The sequence below is a fragment of the Moschus berezovskii genome, chromosome 12 (genome assembly GCF_049115385.1).
Source record: "Moschus berezovskii isolate FMDL1 chromosome 12, NW_MosBer_1.0, whole genome shotgun sequence".
In the NCBI taxonomy this organism is placed as follows: domain Eukaryota; kingdom Metazoa; phylum Chordata; class Mammalia; order Artiodactyla; family Moschidae; genus Moschus; species Moschus berezovskii.
This window is the reverse complement of record NC_142471.1, coordinates 27,224,154-27,250,342: the sequence shown is the minus strand read 5'-3', so window position 1 is coordinate 27,250,342 and position 26,189 is coordinate 27,224,154. Positions and strand designations below refer to the sequence as shown.

At 43.1% G+C, this 26,189-nt stretch overlaps 1 protein-coding gene across 2 annotated transcripts; it reads right to left on the bottom strand.

Annotated features, from left to right (window-relative positions):
* Window positions 1-61: 61 nt before the first annotated feature.
* Window positions 62-26,189, bottom strand: EIF4EBP2 (eukaryotic translation initiation factor 4E binding protein 2). 2 transcript variants are annotated; one of them, XM_088841942.1, is made up of 4 exons: window positions 26,172-26,189; window positions 25,801-25,998; window positions 7,834-8,019; window positions 62-6,584 (listed from the first exon to the last, which is right to left on the bottom strand). In XM_088841942.1, the coding sequence occupies exons 2-4, from the start codon at window positions 25,943-25,945 to the stop codon at window positions 6,553-6,555; spliced, it is 363 nt and encodes a 120-aa protein (XP_088698068.1). In that variant the 5' UTR covers window positions 25,946-25,998; window positions 26,172-26,189; the 3' UTR covers window positions 62-6,552. The 2 variants fall into 2 exon arrangements, with proteins under 2 accessions (XP_088698068.1, XP_055281520.1); XM_055425545.2 differs by lacking the exon at window positions 26,172-26,189 and having other exon boundaries at window positions 25,801-26,163.

Sequence of the window (26,189 nt, the reverse complement as noted above, 5' to 3'; positions counted from 1 at the left end):
ATGCCCAAAATGTGTCAACAGGATTTCACCTGAAATTTAAGAAAACAATTAAAACACCAAGTTGATACTCAAGATCTTTATTGATTCAACTGTAACAGCAACCGTTGGTGAAAATTTATTTTTTTCCATAATTTCCAAACACTTGCTGGTTTTTAAGGACAGTTAGGAAAGTCAGAAACAAAAACCTGACCATGGAGTCACACAGGGCTGCCTTAGGACTACATGGTGCCCTCTGCTCTCCATCCATGACAGTGAGATGGACAGGGGGAAAGGGGACACCCACATCAAGGGAGACGAAGGGAAGACCAAGGAAAGTACTGGCAGTCTCCACTTTTCCACTCAGAATGGATGGAACTGGGCCACTGGTGGCACACAGACAGGGAAGGGCGTTTCAATATATAAAATATTTTAAAGATGCTTAAAATGGACACCCGAATATGTGGGTGTCCTCTGGGCTCTCTAAGACACCCTCTTTAAGCTTTACCCCTGGATAGCAGAGGGTCTCCTCACCCAGGTGAGGAGAGATGGGTTCCATCTCCAGGTGAAGGAAAGGCACTGGCTCAGTCTTCAGGGACTGAAACAGACACCAGGAGCAGGACGCCTCACCACACAGCTCACTCCTCAGCTCTAGTGTTCCTCCCCAACTCTCCTGGTTTCAAGTAAAAATGACCCTTGGCCTGGGCTTGGTTTTTTTTAAAGATTAAGATGGGAGAAGAAGAGGGTACACCGCAGGCAAGAAGAGATACTCCGCTAGATTCATGCAATCTCAGATGTCCAGAAATTTTGGTTTTAAGCACCAGCAAGAGCTCCCTTTGGAAATTTCAATGTGGCCAAGTTTCAAGCATTGCAGCATCTTTTTGCCAGCCTCCCACTCGTTGAAAGGTGGCAGAGTGAAAGTTTAAATACCCCAAGAATGTGTTTCATCTCAGTTACTATTTTCCATTCAGGATCCAGGCAGTATATTGTCTGCCAGGGCTGCAGGCTGAAAAAGCAGAGAGACCACAGATCATCTGAAAAGGGACTTGAAAGACTTCTCCTAAATCTAAGCTTTGCCAAAAGGTATCAACTTTCAGGCCCATCCATTGAAAGAAATGTCAATTCCGCAGGGTGGGAAAGGGGACATGAACTGACTGTATCATTCCTTAGACTGCAGTCAGAAATGTCATGAGCTAGGCTCAGGGAAACTCCAATTCTCAACTGGGAAAACAAGACTAGAACAAGAAATGTGCCCGGGGTGTAAGCACTCTAAATAACTGTGACCCAGGTGCTTCAAGATCGGATGTCATCTTTTATTTAAAGCTGGGAGATAAAGGTGGTGGTAGGGGTACCACTGTATGGTAACTATGCCCTCTGTGAAGTCCAGACAGAAACTGCCCTCCCAAGTAAACACTGCTTCTTTAAAACAGACACTAACCCCGCCTAGATGCCATGCATAGGTGAGAGATTGGGTTTTGCAGATTAATATATAGCTGCCCGTGTGCATACAGTCCAGAGACATGCTAAGAAGGGTAAGTTCTGACCCAGAAAGACAAGCACGGGGTCTCCTGTCTGGAGGGGAATGTAAGGGGCTGAGGGCCCTGGCTTCAAACAGCCAAGATACTGATACCCCATCAAGTCTCCAAGATGAGAACGGAAAAGGACTGTTTCTGGAATATTGGTGCCAATACAATGAGCACCTTACACCAGGTGCCCTGATGCAAAGTAGGCACTGGCTGAGCGACAGTCTCTGGCATAAAGCCCATACATCTAGCAAGAAATGTCTGAACTGGGGAGTTGAGGTCTGAGAGATCCAAAGAGCTGGTACCCAGACGGCAAAAATAAAAGACCATCTATTTTGACTCCACCTTAAAATCAGAAGTAAAAAATTTCATTTGAAGGTGCTTTAAAGACAAGTTCCTTACTTCTAGAAGTACCTTTTCTTCTTTTTTTTAAATAGCTGCCTTAGCAGCATTGCTTTTTTTTTTCAAGTATACTCTAAAGCAAGCAGGGCTATAGATAAGAAAATGCTGGGAAGTGTCAGAGCATAAATCTAAAGAATTTGCACCCGTAAGATGTCTGAAATCCCCCAAAATTGGCATCGGTGCCACGGACACAGAACAGACATTCACTAAAAATGTGCTAAACTGACAAGCTTCATCGAAGCTTTTCTCAAGGGTGAAGACAGGATTGGTTCTTTTTAAGAACCTGTCTCCATCAGGAAGCCCAGGGTAAGGCAGGTGTGCAGAGTTAACTTTTACTGGATGTAAAGATCAAGCACAGACAGATCTTTCTTATTCCCAGATGTCCCCCCATTTGCTGAGGTGATTTTTTGGGTGGGACACCTGACCCCAGTCTGCTTTAGTTGGTGTGGTCTGAGACAGCAGGTGCCGAGCATCAGCTGGTGGGGACCTGGCTTCTGGATACTATCAGCTTCATTACTCTGAATCTGAATGGTTCACTATTCTTCAGCCCAGTAACCCACCATCTAATTCATGTTTGCTCCGTATTTCTGACAACCCTGACTGATCCATTTGAATGGCTCAACGAGAAGGATCCAATGCCCTCTGTCAATTCCTGGCTAAAGGAGAAAGCGAGGAAGCAGTATTGTCTTTTAGAGGTATGGAGTCAAGGACTCAAGCATCCTTGGGCCACTGGTAGTATACAACAGGAAGATGGACAAATATTACCCTGGAAATTGCCATTTCTTGCCAACCCTCTCAAAACTGGCAGGTCCATTTTTCATCTGTTTGTTGATGTACATCTTAGAGAACTATTCTCAGCAACAACACCTCTCTCAGCATAGCACCTAGTTTACAACTAGCCCTTCTTGCTGATCTAGTTTCACCCTCTGTTGGGGGAGGGGTTGTGTTAAGGTATATCCACAAATTCTTTGACACTGCTCCATTCACTAGGTGGGGTGTAACCCCAGTTCCCTTGAGTGTAGCTGGGCTTAGTGGCTTGCTTCTAAGGAACGGGATAGGAAGGTGTGATGATTTGCTTTAGAAGACTGACATAAAAAAGGCACTGCAGATTCCTCCTTGCCCTCTCTGGGATCGTGTGCTCAGGCGAAGCCAACTGCCATGCTGTTAGGACACTCGTGCTGCCCTAAAGAGACCCACACAAGGAGAAACTGAGGCATCTTGCCCACAAAGAGAGCCTGCAAGTGGATTCTCAAGGCCCAAGTGACTGTAGACCCTGCTAAAGTCTTGACTGCAACCTCCTATGGTGCCAATACCACCATGCTAAGCTGCTTCCCAGGTCCTAACCACAGAAACTGACAGATAATGTTTGCTCTAAAAGAGATTTTAAGTTTGGCGATAACCTGTTAAATAGCAATAGTTAACAAAGATGAAGGATAAAACCCTTGGCTTGGAAGCCTAAGAGCTAGAAGCTGGCTTCTCTACACTGTGCTTTAGAGAACACAGTAGCTATTTACACAGGATACGAAAGAGTGTGAACTCAAGTCACCACACTATGAGGGAGGTAGAACCATGACAATGCACATCTCCTGCTGGAATTTGGAGGGAGGAGGTCATTTCTCATTAAGATGGATTGTCCCCAGAAGTATAGAAACATGGCTTTCTCCTAAGGAGAAAAGTACAAATAATTAGTAAGATTTTAAGAACTGTCTCACTCAAATGATACCCTAAGGGTGTTCCCTCTCCAGGAAAAAGCCCAGATAGATTATTCATTTAGGGTTTCAACTGTTAGATGATTCCTTCCAAACACTCAGGAGGCTTCCCAGGTGGCTCAGTGGTAAAGAATCCACCTGCTAATGCAGAAGACATAAGTGACGTAGGTTCAATCCCTGGGTTGGGAAGATTCCCCTGGATTGGGAAATGGCAACCCTCTCCAGTACTCTTGCCTGGGAAATCCCATGGATAGAGGAGTCTGGTGGGGTCACAAAGAGTCAGACATAACTGAGCTCCTGAGCACACAAACACACCCAGGAGTAAACCACCTACTAGATTCTGGCTGGCCCTGAAAAACGATTCTATGAGGCATGGCACAAAGGTGTCATCTGTTGAAAGTTTACCTATTGCCTTGTGAGATTATTTAAAATGCCGATTTATGGAGGCCAAAGTAAATCTAGTGGCCTCCGGGAAAGAACTGCACCAAGCACTATGGAGATCCTTATAGAGATGCCTACAGGATGGGCAGCTGCTATACTACACAGCTGATGCCCCCAAGACATACCAGAAATACAGCCTCTGATTAGGCGGCCAAGTGCAGATGCCTCAAGACAGCAAAAAAGGGGATCACAGCGTCCTGAGACCACTCAAGCTGGTGCTTTAATTTCCCACTATTCAATGAGGGAGCTGAGTTTTCACATGCAGCAGTAAAGTCCCAACAGGGCACACACTCTGCTCACTGACAGACCGACTACTCGCTATAGTGGAGTCACGTTCAAGATGTTGTGGAGAAAGAAAGCTTCATTCCCAAAGAATCAAGCTCCCAGGGGACAATGAAGTCCTGTGCAAGCTTGCCATGCAAATTACCAACACACCTTAAGTTTTTCCAAGAGTAAGTAAAGTGAAATTTGGAGTTTATTAAAAATCAGAACAGAGATACATTTAAAAAGCAAGTAAGAAATATTTTTCTGATCATCAATTCTTGAGACTGAAACCATCTCCAAAACCATGGAGATCCAGCTTATTCCTGAGACATCAACCATCCCAAAAGGTTTCACTCTTTAAACAATTCACATTTTGTAGCAGAAAACAGAACCAAGTTCCTCAGACTTCCTTCCTCTCTTCTAAAATGTATTCGCAAACAGGGTCTTTTCAGAGTTCAAAAGAAAAACAGCTTTCCATCTTAGCCAATTGGCCTGGTACTCTCACCCTGGGATCTCATCTCTTAAAAAGAGGGTTCGGAGCACCAAATCCAACCAGAAATTCCCAGACACCAGTGGCTATTTTACTTGTCTTTCGGCGAGGGGAGTCACTCTCCCAGGATTCCCATGCCAGTCAACAGTCAGGACCACGGGGTGGGGAACGAAGCAGTGCAGGATAAAAGGGAGAGAATGAGGCTCCCATGACAACCCAGGGAAGGCAGAATGGTCCAGTCTCACAGTCCACCCACTACGAACTCCAAACATGCACAGCCAACACTAGAGCGAGAGGAACAAGTTCATAAGGGACCTGGGGAGACAAGGGCTAGTGACAGGGACAGCAGACTCACCAAGGAACAATTCTCACCTTCCTAACGCCGGAAGATGTATAATTAAAAAGTTGCTGTTCAAAATTGTACTGAAAACATATCTAAAAATAGGTCTGTACTCATCTTAAAAATAAAAGGTCACTCCTCAGATAAGAGGAGTGACAGATCTTATCAGATACCAACAGGTGAGGTATCTTGGATGTACATTTGAAAAATGGCCTGGCAGAGAAAAGGGAAGGAGGTAGGGAGACAGGGGAATTCAAAGTACCATGGGAAAGGTAAGAAAACGGAAGGAACACATTTTTAAGCCCATGCTTATCTATCTCAGCAGCCAAACAAAGCAGGTCCACAAAGGAAAAAAGTGTAGTTCTTTGCTAAGAGCACGCTCAAAGTCAACTTTAAACTCAAAAACCGGAGACAATAAATATCACAATGCTCACTGGACTGAGAAACAATGACTACTCAGCCTGGGGAGGGTACTCAAATGGTTCAACGTCTTCCAAGGTCATTCTTGGGTATCATCCTAGAGTGTACTGTTTAGGCCTTCTCCAAAGTGCTTCTGTCCCGTGGAAGGGACCTGCTCGGGAGCAGGAGAAGTCACCTGGAGAGCTCAGGGTACAAAAGGACCACAGGCAACAAGATACAAGCAGGGAGGGATGGGAGAAGGGGAGCAAAGAACAACTGTTGACACAGGACTCCCTTCTGATGTAGAATTAGAAAATGTCTGCACAACTGTGCGAAGTAAAGGAACAGGAAGATGAACTATAATACAAAAGACAGAATACATTCCTCCCAGAGGGAGGAGGGGAAGTGGACCTCAAAACAGTGCCCCAGGGTAATGCTACTAGAGTTGTACAAACTGTGCACTATCCCGAGGGACAAACATGGCAAAGTAAAAGGGAAAGCAGCTCTCTTCCTGTTTACCATTTCCCTCCAGTGGTTTTCAAGACCCCCAGACCTAGGCTCTGGCAAGGCTGAAACCTGGGCAGGACAGTGAGGAGAGAGAGTAAGAACAGGAATGATGCTGAACCTGTCAAACCTCTGTATCACTTCCCCAGACTCTCCAGCCAGCCAGTTATTAGTAGGTTGATACTGGATTGGGATTAAAAAAGGGGGGGGGGAGGGGAACCAGAGTTTAACTGCTTTCCTCTATGGGCTGCTTAGTTCTACAGAAATATGTCAAGAGTCTTCAATCTGTTTAACTGGGAAGGGGAACAGGAAACAGGGAGAAGAAATGGTCAGATGCAGCTCATCTTTGCATCCTTTGGCACAAGGGGCAGGAGGAGGGGGAAGAGACAGCAACGGGGACTGCTGGCACTGCCTCTTCTGTCTCTGCATCGATGATCCTATCAGCCAAATCAGGTACACACATGTATCAGTGTTGCTGCTTTTCTTCCGACCCTCGAAGGACAATCAGATGTCCATCTCAAACTGAGCATCATCCCCTGGTTGGAATGAAGAAAAGGAAAAGTTGGGCACAAAAAGGAAAAGCAAAACAATTTTAACTAACATTCCCTCTGCACAAGAGTCAAAAAAGAATTCAAACTGTCCCATTCTCTGCAGCCTCGAAACAACTATTCTGCTCTGCCTTGGTTGGTCTTTTTAATCTGGGGGGCAACAAAAGAGTGGCAGTCACATCACCTATGCTGCTGCTGCTAAGCCACTTCAGTCGTGTCCGACTCTGTGTGACCCCATAGATGGAAGCCCACCAGGCTCTCCCGTCCCTGGGATTCCCCAGGCAAGAACACTGGAGTGGGTTGCCATTTCCTTCTCCAGAGTGTGGAAGTGAAAAGTGAAAGTGAAGTCGCTCAGTCGTGTCTGACCCTTAGCGTCCCCATGGACTGCAGCCTACCAGGCTGCTCCATCCATGGGATTTTCTAGGCAAGAGTACTGGAGTGGCTTGCCATTGCCTTCTCCACACATCATGGGCAGGAGCGATTATGGGAAAGGACACAAGTGAAAACTTTCCAAGTTTCACTCTCCTTTGTCCGAGGTTGACCAAACAGGAGCTTCTAGAGAACTCTTGGCCATTTATCGAGTCAGCACACTCTTCTGGAAGCTCTGAACTTTCAGTCCTGCTCGGAATGACACTCTGTCCATCAAAAACTCCTTTGAAATTTGAGAAAGTAGAAAGCTGGCTCATGTACAGGGGTCATGGAGTGCCACTCAAGGTGTACTTCAGGAGCTGGCCATTTCCACAGATATGGACAGGACTTATTAATGGTAAGTATGTGTGTGAGTGTGCGGGGCAGGGGAGGTGTGTGTGTGTTTACTGAAAAAGGCTGTCCTGAAAATGGGGTGAAAAACAATACTGCTATTCCCTACCCCACAAAAAAGACCTTCTCTTTATAAGAAGCAAGGTCTATTTCCCGAGGGTGATAGAAATGGGTTATTAAATTCTGCTTTGTGTGTGTGCTATCCCTAGTCCAACAAAGTCCAGGTTCAAGAAGTCATCTCTGGGATTTACCATTCCCTGATTTTGGATTCTTCCTCACCCCCACCCCTCTCCTATATTAGATTTGGCTATGGTTTAGAACTCGGGTTTCCAGAACATCTCAATAAGTCTTCGTGAGGGCAGTGGGGGAACCTCAGAGATGTATGACTGAACATCAGTTATAACTAAGCATCAACATTTTTTCAGACTGACTTGAATCCCAGGGCTATCTCTTGGTCCCTAACACCAGCATCTCTTACCAACTGCATGCTTCCTGTCATGATTGTTCAAGTTGTTCAAATTGTTTACTTCTACTTTGGAGTCTTCAATTAAGGTGCCGGGGCTGGTGACTCCTGGGATATTGGGCAGATGGCAGGGCGGGGTCTGAGCCATAGGAGAGTTGCGACGATCCAACAAAAACTTTCGATCATAAATGATTCGAGTCCCTGGAAAACAGGGTTTAAAGAAGACGGAAGTTTTATATCCTGTTTCAAATATAATGTCACACCAATGAAAGTAGAAAGTTACCTTCCCTTTCTTTGCTTTGAAAAATAACTAGTAACAGTTCAAAAAGGCAGCTGAAATTATGAAGAATGAATCATTCTGGAGAGCAGAAAACTTAGGTCAAGTTTGAATTATTTAGGATGGAAAGTTTTCTAATACAAATTTTAAAACTTTTTACCACCTTAAACAGGAGACAGTCCAACCCTTTCTTGATGAATCAGGATGATTATGAAATTCAGTTATTATACTATGTTGTGACCTAGAAAGTCTCAGGGCCTATTCAGTTGATGATCTGTATTCTCCTTAGACCGAACAGGATTCAGATAGCCAAGGCTGTGCTTGTGGCCCTCCCCACCACGGTTTCCTTGTCTCCTCCTTCACTGTTAGGCTAAGAACCATCTTTTTTCCATGTCTTAAGTCAGTTTGGCTGCCATAATCAAATACCACACATTGGACTGGGTGTCTTACACAGAAATGTATTTCCTCACAGTTCGTGAAATTTCCAAAACAAAGATACCAGTTTAGTGTGTTTCTGCTGAGCACTCTCTTCCGGACGTGCTGACACCTTCCCACTGTGTCGTCTCATGAGGGAGAGGGAAGCAAGTGTCTCTTCTGGTGGGGCGTTAATCCCACTGTGAGAGCCCCACCCTCAGGACTTCACCTGAACCTAATTACCTCCCAAGGACCCATTGCTTGGAGAAGAAAATGGCAACCCACTCCAGTGTTGCTGCCTGGAGAATCCTATAGACAGAGAAGCCTGGCAGACTACAGTCCAATGGAACGCAAAGAGTCGGACATGACTGAAACTTAGCAAGCAAGCCCCATTTCTAAGTATCACATTGTGGAGGTCAGTGTGTCAATATATGAATGGGGAGAGCACAAGTCAATCTACAGTACAATGCTTTACACTCATTCTAACTTAATATGTCTAATCTATTGGGTTTGGAAATTGGTGACCTGATTTCAACACTATGTAAATAAGAGCAAACAGGCTGGGAAGGAGCCTGATGGTTTTCCAGTGATCTAAGGGAAGGAGCTTCAGTGGATGAATTTTGTTCTGTCACCAGCGCCCCCCCCCCCCGCTTTATTCATGGCTAGGTTTCAGAAGGGTGAGATTTTTACTGTGAAATGTTCTTACTAACATTCATGTTGCAAGTCAGAACAAGATTATTCTTACTTCTGTAGTATACTAAACTCAGAAACTCTTGGGGTGAGGTGGTGAAAAAAGAGCACAGGATAAAAGCAAGCTTTCTATTTCTAAATTATATATCAGCAACAACATAAACATTAAAGCATTGTAAATGAACCAAGTAGAAAATTAGTAAAGATTCAACCTAAACATGTCAAGTGTAACAGAAAGTTTGAAAAACTCCTATTACTGTGCAGAGGCAATAAAAAATATTTTTTACTGCCTTGAGATATAATTCACGTACAATTCAAAGTGTGTAATTCAACAGATTTTAGTATACTCCTGGAATTGTGCAACCATCACCACAGTCTTTTTCTTTTTAGCTTTTGACTGCACCACATGACTTGTGGGATCTTAGTTCCTCAAGCAGGAACTGAACCCAGGCCACAGCAGTGAAAAAGCCAAATCTAACCACTGGACCACTAGGGAATTCCCACCACAATCTACCTTAGAACACTGTCATCATCTCCAAAAGATAATCCATATACGTTTAGCAGTCCCTCCCCACTTTCCTCCACCCTCGGCAGCCTAGGCAGCCATGAATCTGTTTGCTGTCTCTATAGATCTGCCTATTCTAGGCATTTCATATAGGTGCAATTATGTAATATATGACCTTTCATGACTGCTCCTTTCACTTGCAGGTTTTTAAGATTCATTCGTGTTTGGCATTTATCAGTACAGCTGATCCTTGAGCAATGAAAGTTAGCACTTTTAAATTCTAAGTACTACAGTACTATACAGTCAGTGTTGGCTGAATCCATGGATGCCGAGAGCCAATGATAAGTAACACGTGGATTAACCCCCATGTTGTTCAAGGATCAATTGTACTTAATTTATTTTTATTGACAAATAATATTCTGTATGTATTACTGTATCTCACATTTTATCAATCTGTCCATTGATGGACATCTGGGGTTTTTCCACTTTGAATAATGCTGCTGCGAACATTCACGTACAAGTTTTTGTGTGAACTCCTGGGTATATAAGACAGACTTGCTGGATTATATGGCTTACCTTTTGAGGAACTACCAGACTTGTTTTCTAAAGTGGTGGCACCATTTCCCATTCCCATCAGCAGTATATAAGGGTTCCAGTTTATATACATTATAGCCAACACTTTCCTTTTTTATTTTTCACTGTTCGTTTTGGCCGTTCCCCAGGGCATGCAGGATCTTAGTTCCTCAAACAGGTATGAAACCCCAGCCCTCAGCAGTGAGAGCATGGAGTCCTAAACACTGGTCTGTCAGGGAATTCCCTTTTTATCTTTTTTATTACAGCCATCCTAGTGGGTATGACCCCACTCCAGTACTCTTGCCTGGAAAACCCCATGGATGGAGGAGCCTGGTGAGCTACAGTCCATGGGGTCGCTAAGAGTCGGACATGACTGAGCGACTTTGCTTTCACTTTTCACTTTCACGCACTGGAGAAGGAAATGGCAACCCACTCCAGTGTTCTTGCCTGGAGAATCCCAGGGACAGGGGAGCCTGGTGGGCTGCCGTCTATGGGGTCGCACAGAGTCGGACACGACTGAAGCAACGCAGCAGCAGCAGAGGGTGTGAAGTGGTATCTCATGGTGTTTTAATTTGCATTTCCCTGATAGCTAAAAGTGTTGAGCATCTTTTCATACATGCCTGTTGGCCATTCCAACAAATATCTTCTTTGGAGAAATGTCTTTAGTCCATTTTTTAAAGGGTTGTCTTTTTACCACTGCACTGTATGAGTTCTTTATTATCAATACAAGCTTTTTAAAAAAATTTTTGTTTTATACTGGAGTATAGCTGATTAACAATGTTGTGTTAGTTTTGGGTGTACAACAAAATGATTCAGTTACATATATACACGTATAAAAGCTTCGTATTCATAGATGATTCGGAAATATTTTCTCCTGTGAGGTGCCTTTTCAATTTTTTTCAAAGTTTTAAATTTTAATAAAGTCCAATTTATGTCTTTTTCTTTGGGTGCTTGTGATCTTGGTGTCATATCTAAGAAACTTGCCTAACCAAGGTCACAAAGATTTGTGCCTATGTTTTCTTCTAAGAGTTTTACAGCATTAGTGCTCACATTTAGGTCCCAGAGTCATAGGGTCCAACTCTGGTTTTTGTGTGTGGACATCCAGTTGCCCCAGAAAGATTTGTTGAAAAGACTATTATTGAATATTTCCCCATTTAAACGTCTTAGTATCCATGTCAAAAATCAACTGGCTATAATTGTGAGGGTTTATTTCTGGGCTTCCACTGATCATTGTGTATCCTCATGACAGTACTACACTCTCTAGATCTGTAACGACTTTTGAAACCAGGTGAGTCTCCTAACATTGTTTTTCTTTTTCAAGATTGCCTGAGGTTATTTTAGGTCTCTTAAAGTTCCATATATGCATTTTAGGGTCAGCCAGTAAACTTCTGCAAAGAAGTCAGTGGGGATTTTGATGGGGACTGTGCTCTGAATAGATAAATTTGGGGAGCAGTACCATCTTAACAATATTGAATCTTCCAATCCATGAACATGCACCATCTATTTATATAGACATTTACAGATAAATGTCTATCTTTATTTCAAGAATGTTATACAGTTTCCATAGTATAAGTTTCATGCTTTTTTTGGTTAAATTTATACCTATGTACTTTATTATAATTTTTATGCTATTGTAAGTGGAATTATTTCGTTTTTGGATTGTTCATTGAAAGATACAAATACAACTGGGTTTTGTATACCAATCTTGTATTCTGAAGCTTTACTAAACTCATTTATTAATTAATTTAAACATTTTTTTAGTGAATTTTTAAGTTACATTTGGTTTTAAATGGACACACAAAGTAAACAATTCAGAAGAGAAGCCATTCTGAAGAATTACGACTTTACTGATGCTGTTAATGTTCTCAAATACGGCCATGGAGAATACGGATACAAAACCACAGTATTTCATGTGTTTGAATTTTAGATCACCGGAAGCTAAAAAAATTGCTGCAGATATATGGCAAAAAAAAAAAAGAAATCAACCCGTCAATGACTAAGGATTCTATGGTGTAATTCAAAAGCATTTAATATTCAAAAAACCAAAACTATCAAAAGAAAAACATTAAGACTTGACTATAAATAAAATGCCAGGAAAAAACCCTTTTTCTCCCTTTTTTGATACTGTGTTTACTGAGAAATTATATAAATACCAAGACAATTTAAAAACCTAAAATATTCAGGGTCTCTTAAAAATGTGCATGCATAGACACATCTTATGAAGCAAGAACTTCCAGTAATTCAATTTCAACTGCCAGTCACATTTATGTTAGCCCAATTCAATGTCAACCAATGCTTCCATAACTAACTAGAGAAAAGTTAACTGTAAATCTCTACTGGAAAGGTAGACATAACATGGAAGTAGAGGCAGGACAGGTAGATACTATAAGCTCATATGCTGCTGCTGCTTAGTTGCTTCAGTCGAGTCTGACTCTGTGCGATCCTATGGACTGCACTGCAGCCTGGCAGGCTCCTCCATCCTTGGGACTCTTCAGGCAAGAACAATGAAGTGGGTTGCCATGCTCTCCTCCAGAGGATCTTCCCCACCCAAGGATCAAAACCCAGTCTCCTGCACTGCAGGCAGATTCTTTACTGATGAGCCACCAGGGAGGCCCCATAATCTCATATGGTGGAGAGCTAAAACTGACGGACTGAGACACGGAGGTTTAACTAATTTAGAGTTTTACAGGTAACCACCCAGGGCTTCCCTGGAGGCTCAGTGGTAAAAAATCCACCTGCCAATGCAGGAAATATGGGTTCGAACTCCAATCTGGAAAGACCCCACATGCTGCAGACCAACTAATCTCATGTGCCACAAGTATTGAGCCTATGCTCTAGAGCCCAGGAACGACAACTGAGCCCACATGCCTCAACTACTGAAGCCTGAGTGCCCCAGAGCCCATGCTCCATGATAAGAGAAACCACTGCAAGGAGAAGCCCACGCACCACAACCAGAGAGTAGCCCCCACTTGCTGCAGCTAGAGGAAATCCTGCACAGCAACGGAAACCCAGCAAGCCAAAAATAAATGAATAAATACTAAAAATAAATAAAGGTAACTACTCAGAAGAACCAAAAACAATAAAACAATTTACAGACATTGGTAAGTGGAGAGAGGGGAGAGGAAATAAGAAGTACAGAAATTAATGAAAGTGTCCCGTATCCCTCATTTTCATAACAGGGAGTCAACAGTATCCTCTAATGTTAAGAAATCAAGAAATTGTGGTATGAATATATATTATTTATAGCAACAGTGGCTAACCAGTAAAATCACTACAAACAGAAACTGTTAAAAGCAGCAGTCTATTGGCATTTTACTTTGCATTTTAGGTGCTTCTGTTCAGTTTTCCTTTTTCTATTTTGTTTTTAAAACATGCATATTTTAGTCTTCATGTTTGGATTTTGAAACAAATAGGAATCTTTAGATCTAGGTTAACATTAGCTATCTACACACATTCTTCATTCCGTAGTGACCAGCTATTTGGATAAACCTAGCACCCTGACCGAGCACTTTCTAAACACTGACACTCCTAGGAAAACACGAGAGGAAAAATGAGTCCTTCTGATGGAGAACAGAGAGTAAGAAGAAACAGCTTCCGCTGTTCAATCTAAAAATTAGTGATTTTCAAGGAAAAAGAGGCAAACAAATGAGATCCAAAATTATGCCTGTCAAGATGGTTAGTACAGAAAAAAGGTCATTCAAGTCTAAGGGCCTCTTTCAAGACCAAGTAGCTTACTTTAAATGATAATCAATCCATAATTAAGCTATACACACTCAAGAAATTGTATAACCTGATACAAAACTGCCTAGACAAAGTTCCCTGTAACATGGTTAACTGACAAGGGTAGCAGTTACTATACTTTCGCAGAACCCAGACCATAAAACTGTTTAAGGCTGCTTCCAGAATTAGAATTAAGCAGCCACTTGTGCAAATAAAATCTTAGAAACAGTAACTTGCCCACATTGAACAGAAACCCTCCAAGAAGGCTGAGATTAACCTACGCCTTCCCAACAATATCCCAGGCAAGAAGGGAGAGTGTGGAGTCAAATAGGACTTCCCTCAGGGGACTTTCCTCATCAAAGAGGAAAATTGTTTCTCATAAAACCGTAGTGGACTCCCCGCTATGATCATTAGGCCAGAACTGAGTCAGATGCCCACCATCCCAGACACACAGGGGAAGCCATAGCGTACTCAGGGTATATTTTCTGGGGCTTGGCACACTACTACTTTTAAAATTATGAGGAAATCTGGGGTAGCATGAAAGAAGAGAGAACAGTTGTTGGGCTGGAAACCAATAGTGTCAGTCACATCCATATTTAATATTTATCTAAATTCAAATCCTCATTTTCCATACTAGAAAACTGTTAGTATCTAAAACTGAGAAATAGCATTAAATCATGTTATTCAGAAATCCAGAGGTAAATGCTAGAAGAAATAGCTGAAAGAGTTTAAAATGGTTTCTCCAGGAATGGAACTAGAGATGGGATGTAAGACTGTTGCTTTTTGTTATTAGCCTAATAATACTATATGCAGAGTACATCATGAGAAACACTGGGCTAGATGAAGCACAAGCTGGAATCAAGATTGGCGGGAGAAATATCAATAACCTCAGATACGCAGATGACACCACCCTTATGGCAGAAAGTGAAGAACTAAAGAGCCTCTTGATGAAAGTGAAAGAGGAGAGTGAAAAAGTTGGCTTAAAGCTCAACATTCAGAAAACTAAGATCACGACATCTGGTCCCATCGCTTCATGGCAAATAGATGGGGAAAGAGTAGAAAGAGTTTATTTTGGGGGGCTCCAAAACCACTGCAGATAGTGACAGCAGCCATGAAATTAAAAGACGCTTACGCCTTGGAAGAAAAGCTATGACCAACCAAGACAGCATATTAAAAAGCAGAGACATTACTTTGCCAACAAAGGTCTGTCTAGTCAAGGTTATGGTTTTTCCAGTGGTCATATATGGATGTGAGAGTTGGACTGTGAAGTGCCGAAGAATTCATGCTTTTGAACTGTGGTGCTGGAGAAGACTCTTGAGAGTCCCCTGGACTGCAAGGAGGTCCAAGCAGTCCATCCTAGAGGAAATCAGTCCTGAATATTCATTGGAAGGACTCATGTTGAAACTGAAACTCCAATACTTTGTCCACCTGATGCGAACAACTAACTCACTGGAAAAGACCCTGATGCTGGGCAAGACTGAAGGCATGAGGAGAAGGGGACAAGAGAGGATGAGATGGTTGGATGGCATCTCCAACTCAATGAACTTGAGTTTGAATAAACTTCGGGAGTTGGTAATGGACAGGGAGGCCTGGCGTGCTGCAGTCCATAGGGTCGCAAAGAGTCACACACGACTGAGCAACTGAACTGAACTAACAATACTATATGACTTTTAAACTTTACTTTCATAGGTAGAAAAACTACAGGTGACTGCATGAATACTGAAGGCATTTTGCTAAGTCAAACAAGTCAGTCACAAACGGTAAGTATCTTTTGATCCCATGTATATGAGGTACCTGGACCAGTCAAATTCACAGAAAGTAGAATGACGGTTGCCAGTGGCTGCAGGTAAGCAAGTAATAGGGAGTTATTGTCTAATGAGTTTCAGTTTGGGAAGACAAAAAAAGTCCTGGAGATGGATGGTGGTGACAGTTGCACAACAATGTGAATGTACTTACCGCCATGGAACTACATACTTAAACATGGTTAAAATGGTAAATTTTATGTTATTTACACAATAAGAAATAGACATCATTTCAGACTTCTAACCTCCAGAAATACGAGAAAATAAATTTGTTTAAAGCCTCCCCACACACAATTATCTTTTTAATATCAAGAGAAAGTGTTTTAGAAATAAAAAGCAAACCACTATAAGCAACTGGGGGCGGTGGGTGACTCAAAAAAGTATTTCTAAGTATTTATATATATATATGTGTGTGTGTGTGCGTGTATATAAAAAACAGACTGACACTAGAGCCATGAGGAAATCTAGAAATTTAAAAAACAACAAAGCACTTGGCAAAGTATCCTCAGTATCCCCATTAGGAATTTTTAACATCCTCCATCTATGCCTCATATAAAGGCTCCCCAAGAGATCAGAAACAGACACAAGATGAACAAGCAGCATAACTGCATATGTGCTAAGTCTCTCAGCCGTGTCCAAATCCCCACAACCCCACGGACTGTAGCATTCCAGGCTCCCCTGTCCATGGGATTCTCCAGGCAATAATACTGGAGTGGATTGCCATTTCCTTCTCCGAAAAAGCAACAAGTGTTTCCAGTACACTCAGAAAGGTAGTCTGGCTCTTTCCCTCTCCCCGCACCTCCATCCCAATAGTAAGAAGAGAACATAAGAAGTGAAAAATACAGAAAGGACTTACAAAGAAAGTGGTTTTCTGTTTTTTATTCTACCAGCTTCAGTTCAGTTCAGTCACTCAGTCGTGTCCAACTCTTTGTGACCCCATGAATCACAGCACGCCAGGCCTCCCTGTCCATCACCAACTCCCGGAGTTCACTCAAACCCAGGAGGGTGATTAACAAGGGCTGTGTTTCACTATGTTAGAGAACATTTTAAATGCATTTCAGTTTTAAATACATCTGTTCTTCATGGAGGTCCGGATGGAACAGACAGACTCCTAAAAGCTCTATGCCAGATAACCCAGAGGAGGGTAAAAGGTGCTTGACCCAGTATCCTCCAGGGAGGCTGATAGTGGCCAAATTACGTTCAGTGTGTACAATCATCAAACCTCTAAAGTGCTAATAAAACCAAGAGAGGGACAATTTTTACATCAGCAAAAGGCACAATTAGAGCCAGAGGATATTATAACTTAGTATAGCTAAATAATTATGGCAAATGGAAGACATCCAAGGTTTGTGAAAAGTCAATTCTACTGTCCTTTGAGTAACTCCAATTCTCATAACCAGGAGCAAAGATTTCCAAGACATTAATGTCAAAGGACGGCTCCCTACCCAGTCACACAGGACTCTGCCAGAGTAGAACACACACCCAGGCTGAAAGGGAAGTTGATAATGACTATGCTCCTATTCAGAAGGTTCTGTGTTAGAAGAGGCCTTAGACAGCATCTAGTGGAAGCCTGTCATTTTACAGATGGAGAAAACAATATCCAAAGAAAGATCACACAGTGAGTGACTTAAGAGTCAGGAGACCAACACAAACAAGCAAGGCAGTCTAGGCAAATCTGCCTTTCTTGAGTCTGGCCAAAAAATGATTGGAAACAAATGACTTTTTTAGTTAGTACCAGGTATAAAGTGGTATACAAACCACAAATTAATCTCAAATAAATGCCAACTGATTTGAAGACTATCAAAATAAAGTACGTCAAATATGTCCACGTCTGTTTTGGTTTGAACACTTGTCTTGAAATAAATCTTCACAAGAACTACCTGGTTCTGGTTCCAGGAAAATGCTGGTTGGATGCGCCCGATTGTTGACAGCATCCTGGATCAATTCTTTGGATTAGATTTCACACATGTTGTGGTTCAGCCTCTGTAATGCTAATAATTAATGAGGGCTCACTGCTTTGGTATGGGGAAAGCACTGAGATTCAAGTCTGGCCTTCATTCCCACTTCTTGTTTTCCTCCCAGTTCACTCCTCTTGGGCACTTAAAAAATAAAAATAAAAACAATACAAAATATATATCTACTAATATCTTCTACTTACAGTAAGGAACTTGAACTCATCAATAAACTTCGTAAGAGGCAAAAGCCTACTCAATATCACTGGTCTAGGTCACTTTATTTACATGCTGCCTCTTCATTATGGTTCAAGGAACTTATCGGACCAGAAAGTGGTTTCATTTCAATGTAAAAGCAGCCCACTCTAACATAAACATTCTCTGGTGATGAGATGAGCACCTCTCTGAGGCCCAAAGAATTAATTACAACATCTTAAAAATGAATCACAAGCCTAGCAAATTTTTGATAGGTACCTCTTAGAATGAACTTCCAGGTGGCGCAGTGGAAAAGTATCCGCCTGCCATGCAGGAGACATGGGTTTGATCCCTGGGTTAGGAAGATCCCGTGGAGTAGGAAATGGCAACCCACTCCAGTATTCTTGCCTGGCAAATCCCATGGATAGGAGCCTGGCCTTAGAACCTAGAGAGCAATCAATGGTCTATCTTCACCAGTCCTCACCTGCTATAAACATCAGGCCATTTCTTAAAAAAATTAAAACTGAATGAGGTACTACACTGATACTAAAACCAAAGATACCACAAGAAGAATCGACAAGTATCTCTTGGAATACAGAGGCAAAAATCCTCAACCAGATATTAGCAAACAGAATTCGGCAACATATAAAACGGATTATATACCACAATCAATGGTACTTACTTCAGGAATGAGAGGCTGGTTCAACATTTGAAAATAATTAACATGACACATCATAACAACAGAATAAAAAACAAAAATGATAGGATCATTCCAAAAGATACAAAAGAAAAAACTGCCTTTGATAAAATCCAACACCCTTTCATAATAAAAATAATCAACAGACTAGGAATAATAGGGAACTTCCTGAACCTGATAAAGAGCATCTTTGAAAAACCACAGCTACCATTTTACATAATGATAAAAGACTGGAGGTTTTCCCCTGTACAAGCACAAGTCAACGGTATCTGTTCTCATTCTCTTGCCGTGTTTGTTCAACAATGTACTGAAGGTTCCAGTTCTAGCCAGGGCAATTAGGCAAGAAAACAAACAAAAAAGGTACCTAGATCAATGAAGAAGAAGTAAAACTATCTTTATGCATAGATGACTGTGGTCTTGTATATAGACAATACCAAGGAATCTATGAGAATTGTATTTTCCAGTTACTGATTCTTGTTTATTAAGCATTTTACTTTTTAAAATGACTCAATGACATGAACAGCTTTAGTTCATCAGGGCATTTGTCCTCAAGATCTAAAAGGCCATTTATTTAGACACAAATACTAACAAATTTCTGAGCTTTTGGCTTCAAACTGTGGCCTGAGAACCAGGTGAAAAGGGTCTTTAAAAACTAGTCCTATATTACATTAATCAAAGCAAGATCCTCTATGACTGACCTCCAGGGTAACAGAAATAAAAACAAAAGTAAACAAGTGGGACCTGATTAAACGTAAAAGCTTTTGCAAAGGAAACTATAAGCAAAGTGAAAAGACAACTCTCGGAATGGGAGAAAATAATAGCAAATGAAACAACTGACAAAGGATTAACTTCCAAAATATACAAGCAACTCATACAACTCAATGCCAGAAAAACAAACAACCCAATCAGGAAGTGGGAAAAAGACCTAAACAGACATTTCTCCAAAGAACACTTATAGATGGCTAACAAACACATGAAAAGATGCTCAACGTCGCTTATTATTAGAGAAATGCAAATCAAAACCACAATGAGATGTCACCCTGCACCAGTCAGAATGGCCATCATCAAAAAGTCTACAAACAATAAATGCTGGAGAGGGTGTGGAGAAAAGGGAACGCTCTTACACTGTTGGTGGGAATGTAAATTGATATAGCCACTATGGAAGACGGTATGGAGATTCCTTAAAAAACTAGGAATAAAACCACCATATGCCCCAGCAATTCCACTCCTAGGTATATATCCTGAGGAAACCAAAATCGAAAGAGACACATGTATCCCATTGTTCACTGCAGCACTATTTACAATAGCTAGAACATGGAAGCAACCTAGATGTCCACCAACAGATGAATGGATAAAGTTGTGGTACATACACACAATGGAATATTACACAGCCATAAAAGGAAGGCGTTTGAGTCAGTTCTGATGAGGTGGATGAACCCAGAACCTATTACACAGAGTGACGTGAGACAGAAAGAGAAAGATAAGTATCGTATTCTAACGCACATACACGGAATCTGGAAAAATGGTACCGAAGAATTTATTTTCAGGGCAGCAATGGAGAAACAGACATAGAGAACAGACTTACGGTCACGGGGAGAGGGCAGAGAGGGTGAGACGCATGGAGAGAGTAACACAAAAAGTTACATGCTGCTGCTGCTGCTAAGTCACTTCAGTCGTGTCCGACTCTGTGTGACCCCATAGACGGCAGCCCATCAGGCTCCCCCGTCCCTGGGATTCTCCAGGCAAGAACACTGGAGTGGGTTGCCATTTCCTTCTCCAATGCATGAAAGTCAAAAGGGAAAGTGAAGTCGCTCAGTCACGTCTGACTCGTAGCGACCCCATGGACTGCAGCCTACCAGGCTCCTCCGTCCATGGGATTTTCTAGGCAAGAGTACTGGAATGGCTTGCCATTGCCTTCTCCGAAAAGTTACATGACCATATGTAAAATAGAGAGCCAACGGGAACTTGCTGTATGGCTCAGGAAACTCAAACAGGGCACTGTATCAATCTAGAGGGGTGGGATGGGGTGGGAGATGGGAGGGAGCTTCAAAAGGAAGGGGATATATGTATACTTATGGCTGATTCATGTTGAGGTTTGACAGAAAACAACAAAATTTTGTAAAGCAATTATCTTTCAATTGCTCTCTTCCTTCCAACCAGGTGAACTAGTTTTCCCAAGTTAACTTTACCCTGTCTGATCAGCAAATCTTATTTTTCTTTTCATGACATCACAGCCTTTACTGCTGACTGGCAGTGAAGAATCTCCGATATTCACTACTGTAGCTATTTGAGTTCCCAAAATTATTTTGGTTGATTCCATATAAAAATAGAAAATCTGGCATTCCTTAGTTATTGGTTATGACATGTCCACATACCAAAATATTTTTTGTCCATACAAATCCACGAAGCCTGAATTTTACTCAAGATAGAATATAAAAAAATTGAAAGGACATGATCTGCAACTCTTTACACACACACGTAGTCAAGCCTACAGTTGTCTCGAAACCATGCAAGACCCCTCCCATGAAATCATTTTTAAGACATCAGTCCTCAAAAAGTCCTTGCCAAACCCTAGTAGTGCCAGTTTACAGATGCACGTTTCACCCGTAGGCCCTGGGAAAGTAGAGGGGAGTTGCGCGCTACCAGCCTGGATGAGCTCCATCTTCCCTCATCAGGTTGTGTCTAACCTGGAGCAGGCAGAGGCGCTCCGTTCCACACAATACACTGCTGCATGCCCTGCAGCCGAGGGCTGCTGCCTTACGGGCAGTCTCTCATCGGCAAACACAAACCCAACACAAATGTGCACCCACCACAAAACTGAGCTACATCTTCTGGTACATACTTTGGTGGCTGACGAACATGAGACTAAAGCCAAATCTCTGGAATGACAACACATGTTAGTTTTTGTTACTCTGAGGTAAGTAAATGCCATCTTTCTTGAACACAAGGCAAAGTGACTGAACAACTTTCAATGTGTTTTTCGTGCACTTCTTACATGTAAACATGAAGTCCTTTGGTCAATAACTGAAACTAGAGAGCCAAACAAGTACACTTGCTGGTTCATAAATTTTTGGCTAGAATAAACAGTGACTCAGGTCACTGTATTAGAAATTTTATAACAGTGAGAAACTGGCCTTCCTTCCCCATATCTACAGAGCTCTATTCACTTCTCCCAACAAAGGAACTAGATTAACACTCAGGACTCTCCCCAAATACTCTTACTTTATTATGGCTCACACCAAGAGGATTCTTTCCCCTTCTTCCTGTCTTCTCCTTTATCCCAAGACCCTTCCAGTGGCCTTCAGGGAACCAACCAATCAGAGCAACTCTTCTTCAGCTGGCAGAGAGGATGCGCAAGGGTGTGAACAAGATTTCAGACTAACAGTTCCCCTCTGGCGCTCTTGTTCTGGCAACAGCATACTTTTCCACAGCTGAGGAGGATGTTATGGAGGAAAAGTAAGGCAAAAAGAAAGGCTCAAAGAGGTCTCTTTGTTCATTCCCCAGAGCACAACCCTCTCAACAAGGAGACAGTTCAAAACTCATTAAAAAAATAAATAATAAGGTAGCAAAAAGCATCACATTATCTGGCATTCCAGAGGTAGAAGAGTCTTCTTAAATTTTTGCAAACTTCCTTTCCTAGAAAAATATGCATCTTAAGACAGCAGAGGAAAAACCTGGAATAGGAATCAAGACACTAAGTTTGAGACTACCAACTGACGTTAATTAGCTGTATGACACTAACAAGTTACTTAATTTCTCTCAATTATAGAAGGAAAGCATTAGGTCCCTTCCAGCTAACCAGACTGTTACAAAAGTGAAGCAGACTGTAATAACTTTACCTTTCATCGAGGCTAGAAGCCAGCTTCTCAAAGGATGAACCAAATGTCATCCCTATTCCTCGAGGCAGATAAAAAGCAAAATAAAAACCCAAGGGCGTTTTGTTTTGAATTTGGTAAAAAATTCTGTTCTTCCTTAATAATGAGAAAAAGGTACACTTCTAAAAATATGGGAAATATAAGAGGTTACAGAAAGTTTTCATTTCATCTCCCAACTCTCATTTTCCAACCACAGAAGGCAATTTTGAGAAATCTTTTCAAGGCTAAGTTGTATCCTCTGTGGGGAGATGGCAAGTTCATTATGTTGTCAATGTCTCTGCCCAGTCTGATCATACAGGGCATTCAGCACATCAATGGTTATCTGGAATGCTCTGACCTGTGTATGACACTCTAGAAGCTTGAGACAGGAAATTCTAATCCCCTTCCTTCCTACTAAATAGAGATCTCCAATACAAGTCTACTATCACTTTCTAAATGTTTTCAAGTCTGAAATATGTAACTTAGCACTTAGCATTTGACTCTTTTACAAGTTTTTCACTTCAGAACTAAAAAGTTTTTCTACCCACCAAGATTTTAAGACCACTGAGAGTGAAGACTGCATTTCCTACTTTTGTCTGTGGTCCCCTTTTGTGCAAAGCACTGCCCTGGACCCACAAAACCCACTGAAGATACCTAACCACATCAATTCAGGTGCCTAAAGGTGACCAAATAATAACCATGATTCAGGGAAAGAAAATTACATAGAAGAGAGGGAAATGTAACAAAAGAAATGAACAAATCATCAGAAAATTGGAAATTTTCCAAGGGGGGGGGGATTAAATCAGTAAGTACTGCATATCTAGGCGGCACTGAGGTAATTGCTATAAAATGGTGTTTAAATCCAACCGCAACAGTGCTGTATCTTATAAACATATTAGATAAGTCTTTGTGTTAAAATTTTAAAGATGACAATGTGCTCTACTAATAAATAACAGCTCTGTATCAGGGAGATCAATCCTGGGTGTTCATTGGAAGGACTGATGCTAAAGCTGAAGCTGCAATACTTTGGCCACCTCATGCGACGAGTTGACTCACTGGAAAAGACTCTGATGCTGGAAAAGGTTGGGGACAGGAGGAGAAGGGGACAACCAAGAGTGAGATAGCTGGATGGCATCACCGACTCTGTGGACATGAGTTTGAGTTAACTCCGTGATTTGGTGATGGACAGGGAGGCCTGGCGTGCTGTGATTCATGGGGTCGTGGAGAGTCGGACACGACTGAGCGACTGAACTGAACTGAACTGATAATAGATGAGCTAAGATGTAAGTATTTAAATCTGCAATTATAAAGCAGAAACCATCTGCAGACAGGGTAAGTGATATTTGAGAAAGTAGCTGAAGACTATGTATGTCTGGAGGAAGGATAAATGATTCAGTATTTCCGGCAGAATCTTTCCCAACACTGCAGGAACTAATTCAGACTATCAGACAGGCTTGTATCTTTAAGGCACACTTAAAGACTATGCCCTTACTTTAAAAGCATAGAAGCTTGGGTGTTTGAAATATGCCTAAAGGTGCCCCTGAGGTTTTTCCCTCAGAGGAATAACGATTAATATACAGCTAAAAGTTTAGTTCCTTCCTCAAATAAATAATTATCTGCTACTATGACACTGGTTCTAAACTGCTGGAAGCACAGGCATTACAGAATTCACAAGGAATTCTCGAAGTTATAAATTTCTTTGCATCACCTCAGAAAACAATATCCATTTCTTAAAAGCTGTCAGTTCAAGTTCAAGACAACCCATGGAGAGCAGATCCTGGTTTGCCAAATCTTTCACGATTAAAACGCAAGATTTCAGCATGCTCAGAGGCTGGCCTTGACCAGATGAGGTCAGCAGGGAGGTTTCTCCAATGAGGTAAGCCACCTCACTAGAAACCCCACTGTTTCACAAAGTTAAAACTTCCGTAAACCCAGTTCTCCACACATATCAATGAAAGTCTCCTGCCTGGATCATTTAAAAGTATTCCAAGGCAGCCACTCCACCCTAGAGTCGCCCGGGTGGATTCCTCTGTAGAGTGCTCTCTGAGATTTTTATTCCTTGTTGGCAAGATCTTCTTACTGTACCCTCTTGCATTGTGTAACGATTAAAAAATGGCACAGGCCTAACAGCAAGGGATTGGTTGGAGCACAACTGATGAGCCCAGCCCACAGGAACCAAGTTAGCAATCCCATAGACGGCAAGGGCTGCCAGCAAAGTCCCAACCCTCTAGCCAGAGGCCACCATCAAAAAGCTAAGTAACCAAGTTAAAAATGAAGCACCATTCCCTTCATGAGGTCCCTCAAGATCGTTCTCCAGTCTTCTCCCTCTGGAGAAAAGCCCAGTCAGGGGACAGGCAACCTTTGAGCTCCCTTTTCCCGTGACCAATTAATTCCACGCTCTTCACCTCTACCCCACTGTTCTTCCTTGTAAACAGTCTTGGTCGCACTGTGAAAAGCAGTGGTCAGGGACCCCGCTCTGCACAGCCCCTTCCCCTGGATGAAGCAGTCCCGCCGGGGAGGGTACCGTCTTCCACCTACCTCCACAGGCGTCGCCGCCAAAACTCTTACCCTCAAGGCTGCCAGCGCTCCTTTCCCTGGGCTATTACTTGAGCATGATTTTATCACTCCTCCTCCAGCCTGGGGACTCCCCACACCGTGGGGCCTCGTCCAGCAAAGTAAACAATGCTGTCAAAGCAGGATAACACTGGGCGAGGCTTCCAAACTTCGCATTCCAGCCTCCCCCCTCCTGGAGTTCTAGAAGCAGCAAAACAAGTCATCGCAGGGTCCCAGGAGCAAACTACTCTCCCTAACTTCCTTTCTAAAAAGGCCGGGAGACAGCTCCAAAATCAACCTTCAACGTGCACAAAGACACTATATGTAAGAGGCAGAGGGAATGCGGAGCCAGTGCAAAGCCAAGTGTAGACGAATTTGCCCTGGAGTACGAGGGCGGGGGAAGGAGAAAACTGGGTCGAGTGCGTAAACCTGCCACGAAGCAGCGGGAACAGGGGCTTTTTTTTTCACGAGAGCCAACCACGTTCCTAGAGTGGGCACGCGCTGAACAGAGTTGTGGGAGAGCGAGAACGCGAAGTTAAGGTTCTCGAAAGCAGTCTCAAGGGGGTTTCGGGGGAAGCCCCAGGAAAGGGGCTTCGGTGGAGCCGGGGTGGCCCGAGAGGCCCAGAGTGGTTACGCCCCGAGTTAAAGGACCGTGGCGGGAAACTGCGGGGACACCGCGGAGGTTAGCGCGGTGGCGCTCGGGTGCCGGCAGCAGGCTCGGGTGAAGGCCGCGCGGGCGCCGACGCTCACCTCCCGGTGTGGTGGAGAAGAGCGTCCCCCCGGGCGTGGTGCAATAGTCATGAGGTAGCTGCGCGGCGTCGCTGATGGGCACGGTGCGGGTGGGGATGGCGCGGCTCTGGCTGGGCTGGTGGCCGCTGCCGGCGGACGAGGACATGGCTCTGGGCGCGGGCTCTCGGGCTTTGTCCGGCGGGCCGGCAGGCGGGCGGCGGCGGCGGCGGCGGCTGAGGGCCCGGGCTGCTCCAGCTGCTCGGGCGGGCTGAAGGGCGGGCGGGGCTAGGCGCGCTCCGCTCGCTCCTCGCTCGCTTCCTCTTGCTCCCTCGTCCCGCTCCGCTCCCGCCGCCGTCTCAGCCGCCGCCGCCGCCGCCGCCCGATCCTCCGGCCTCCGCCAGCAGCCTCAG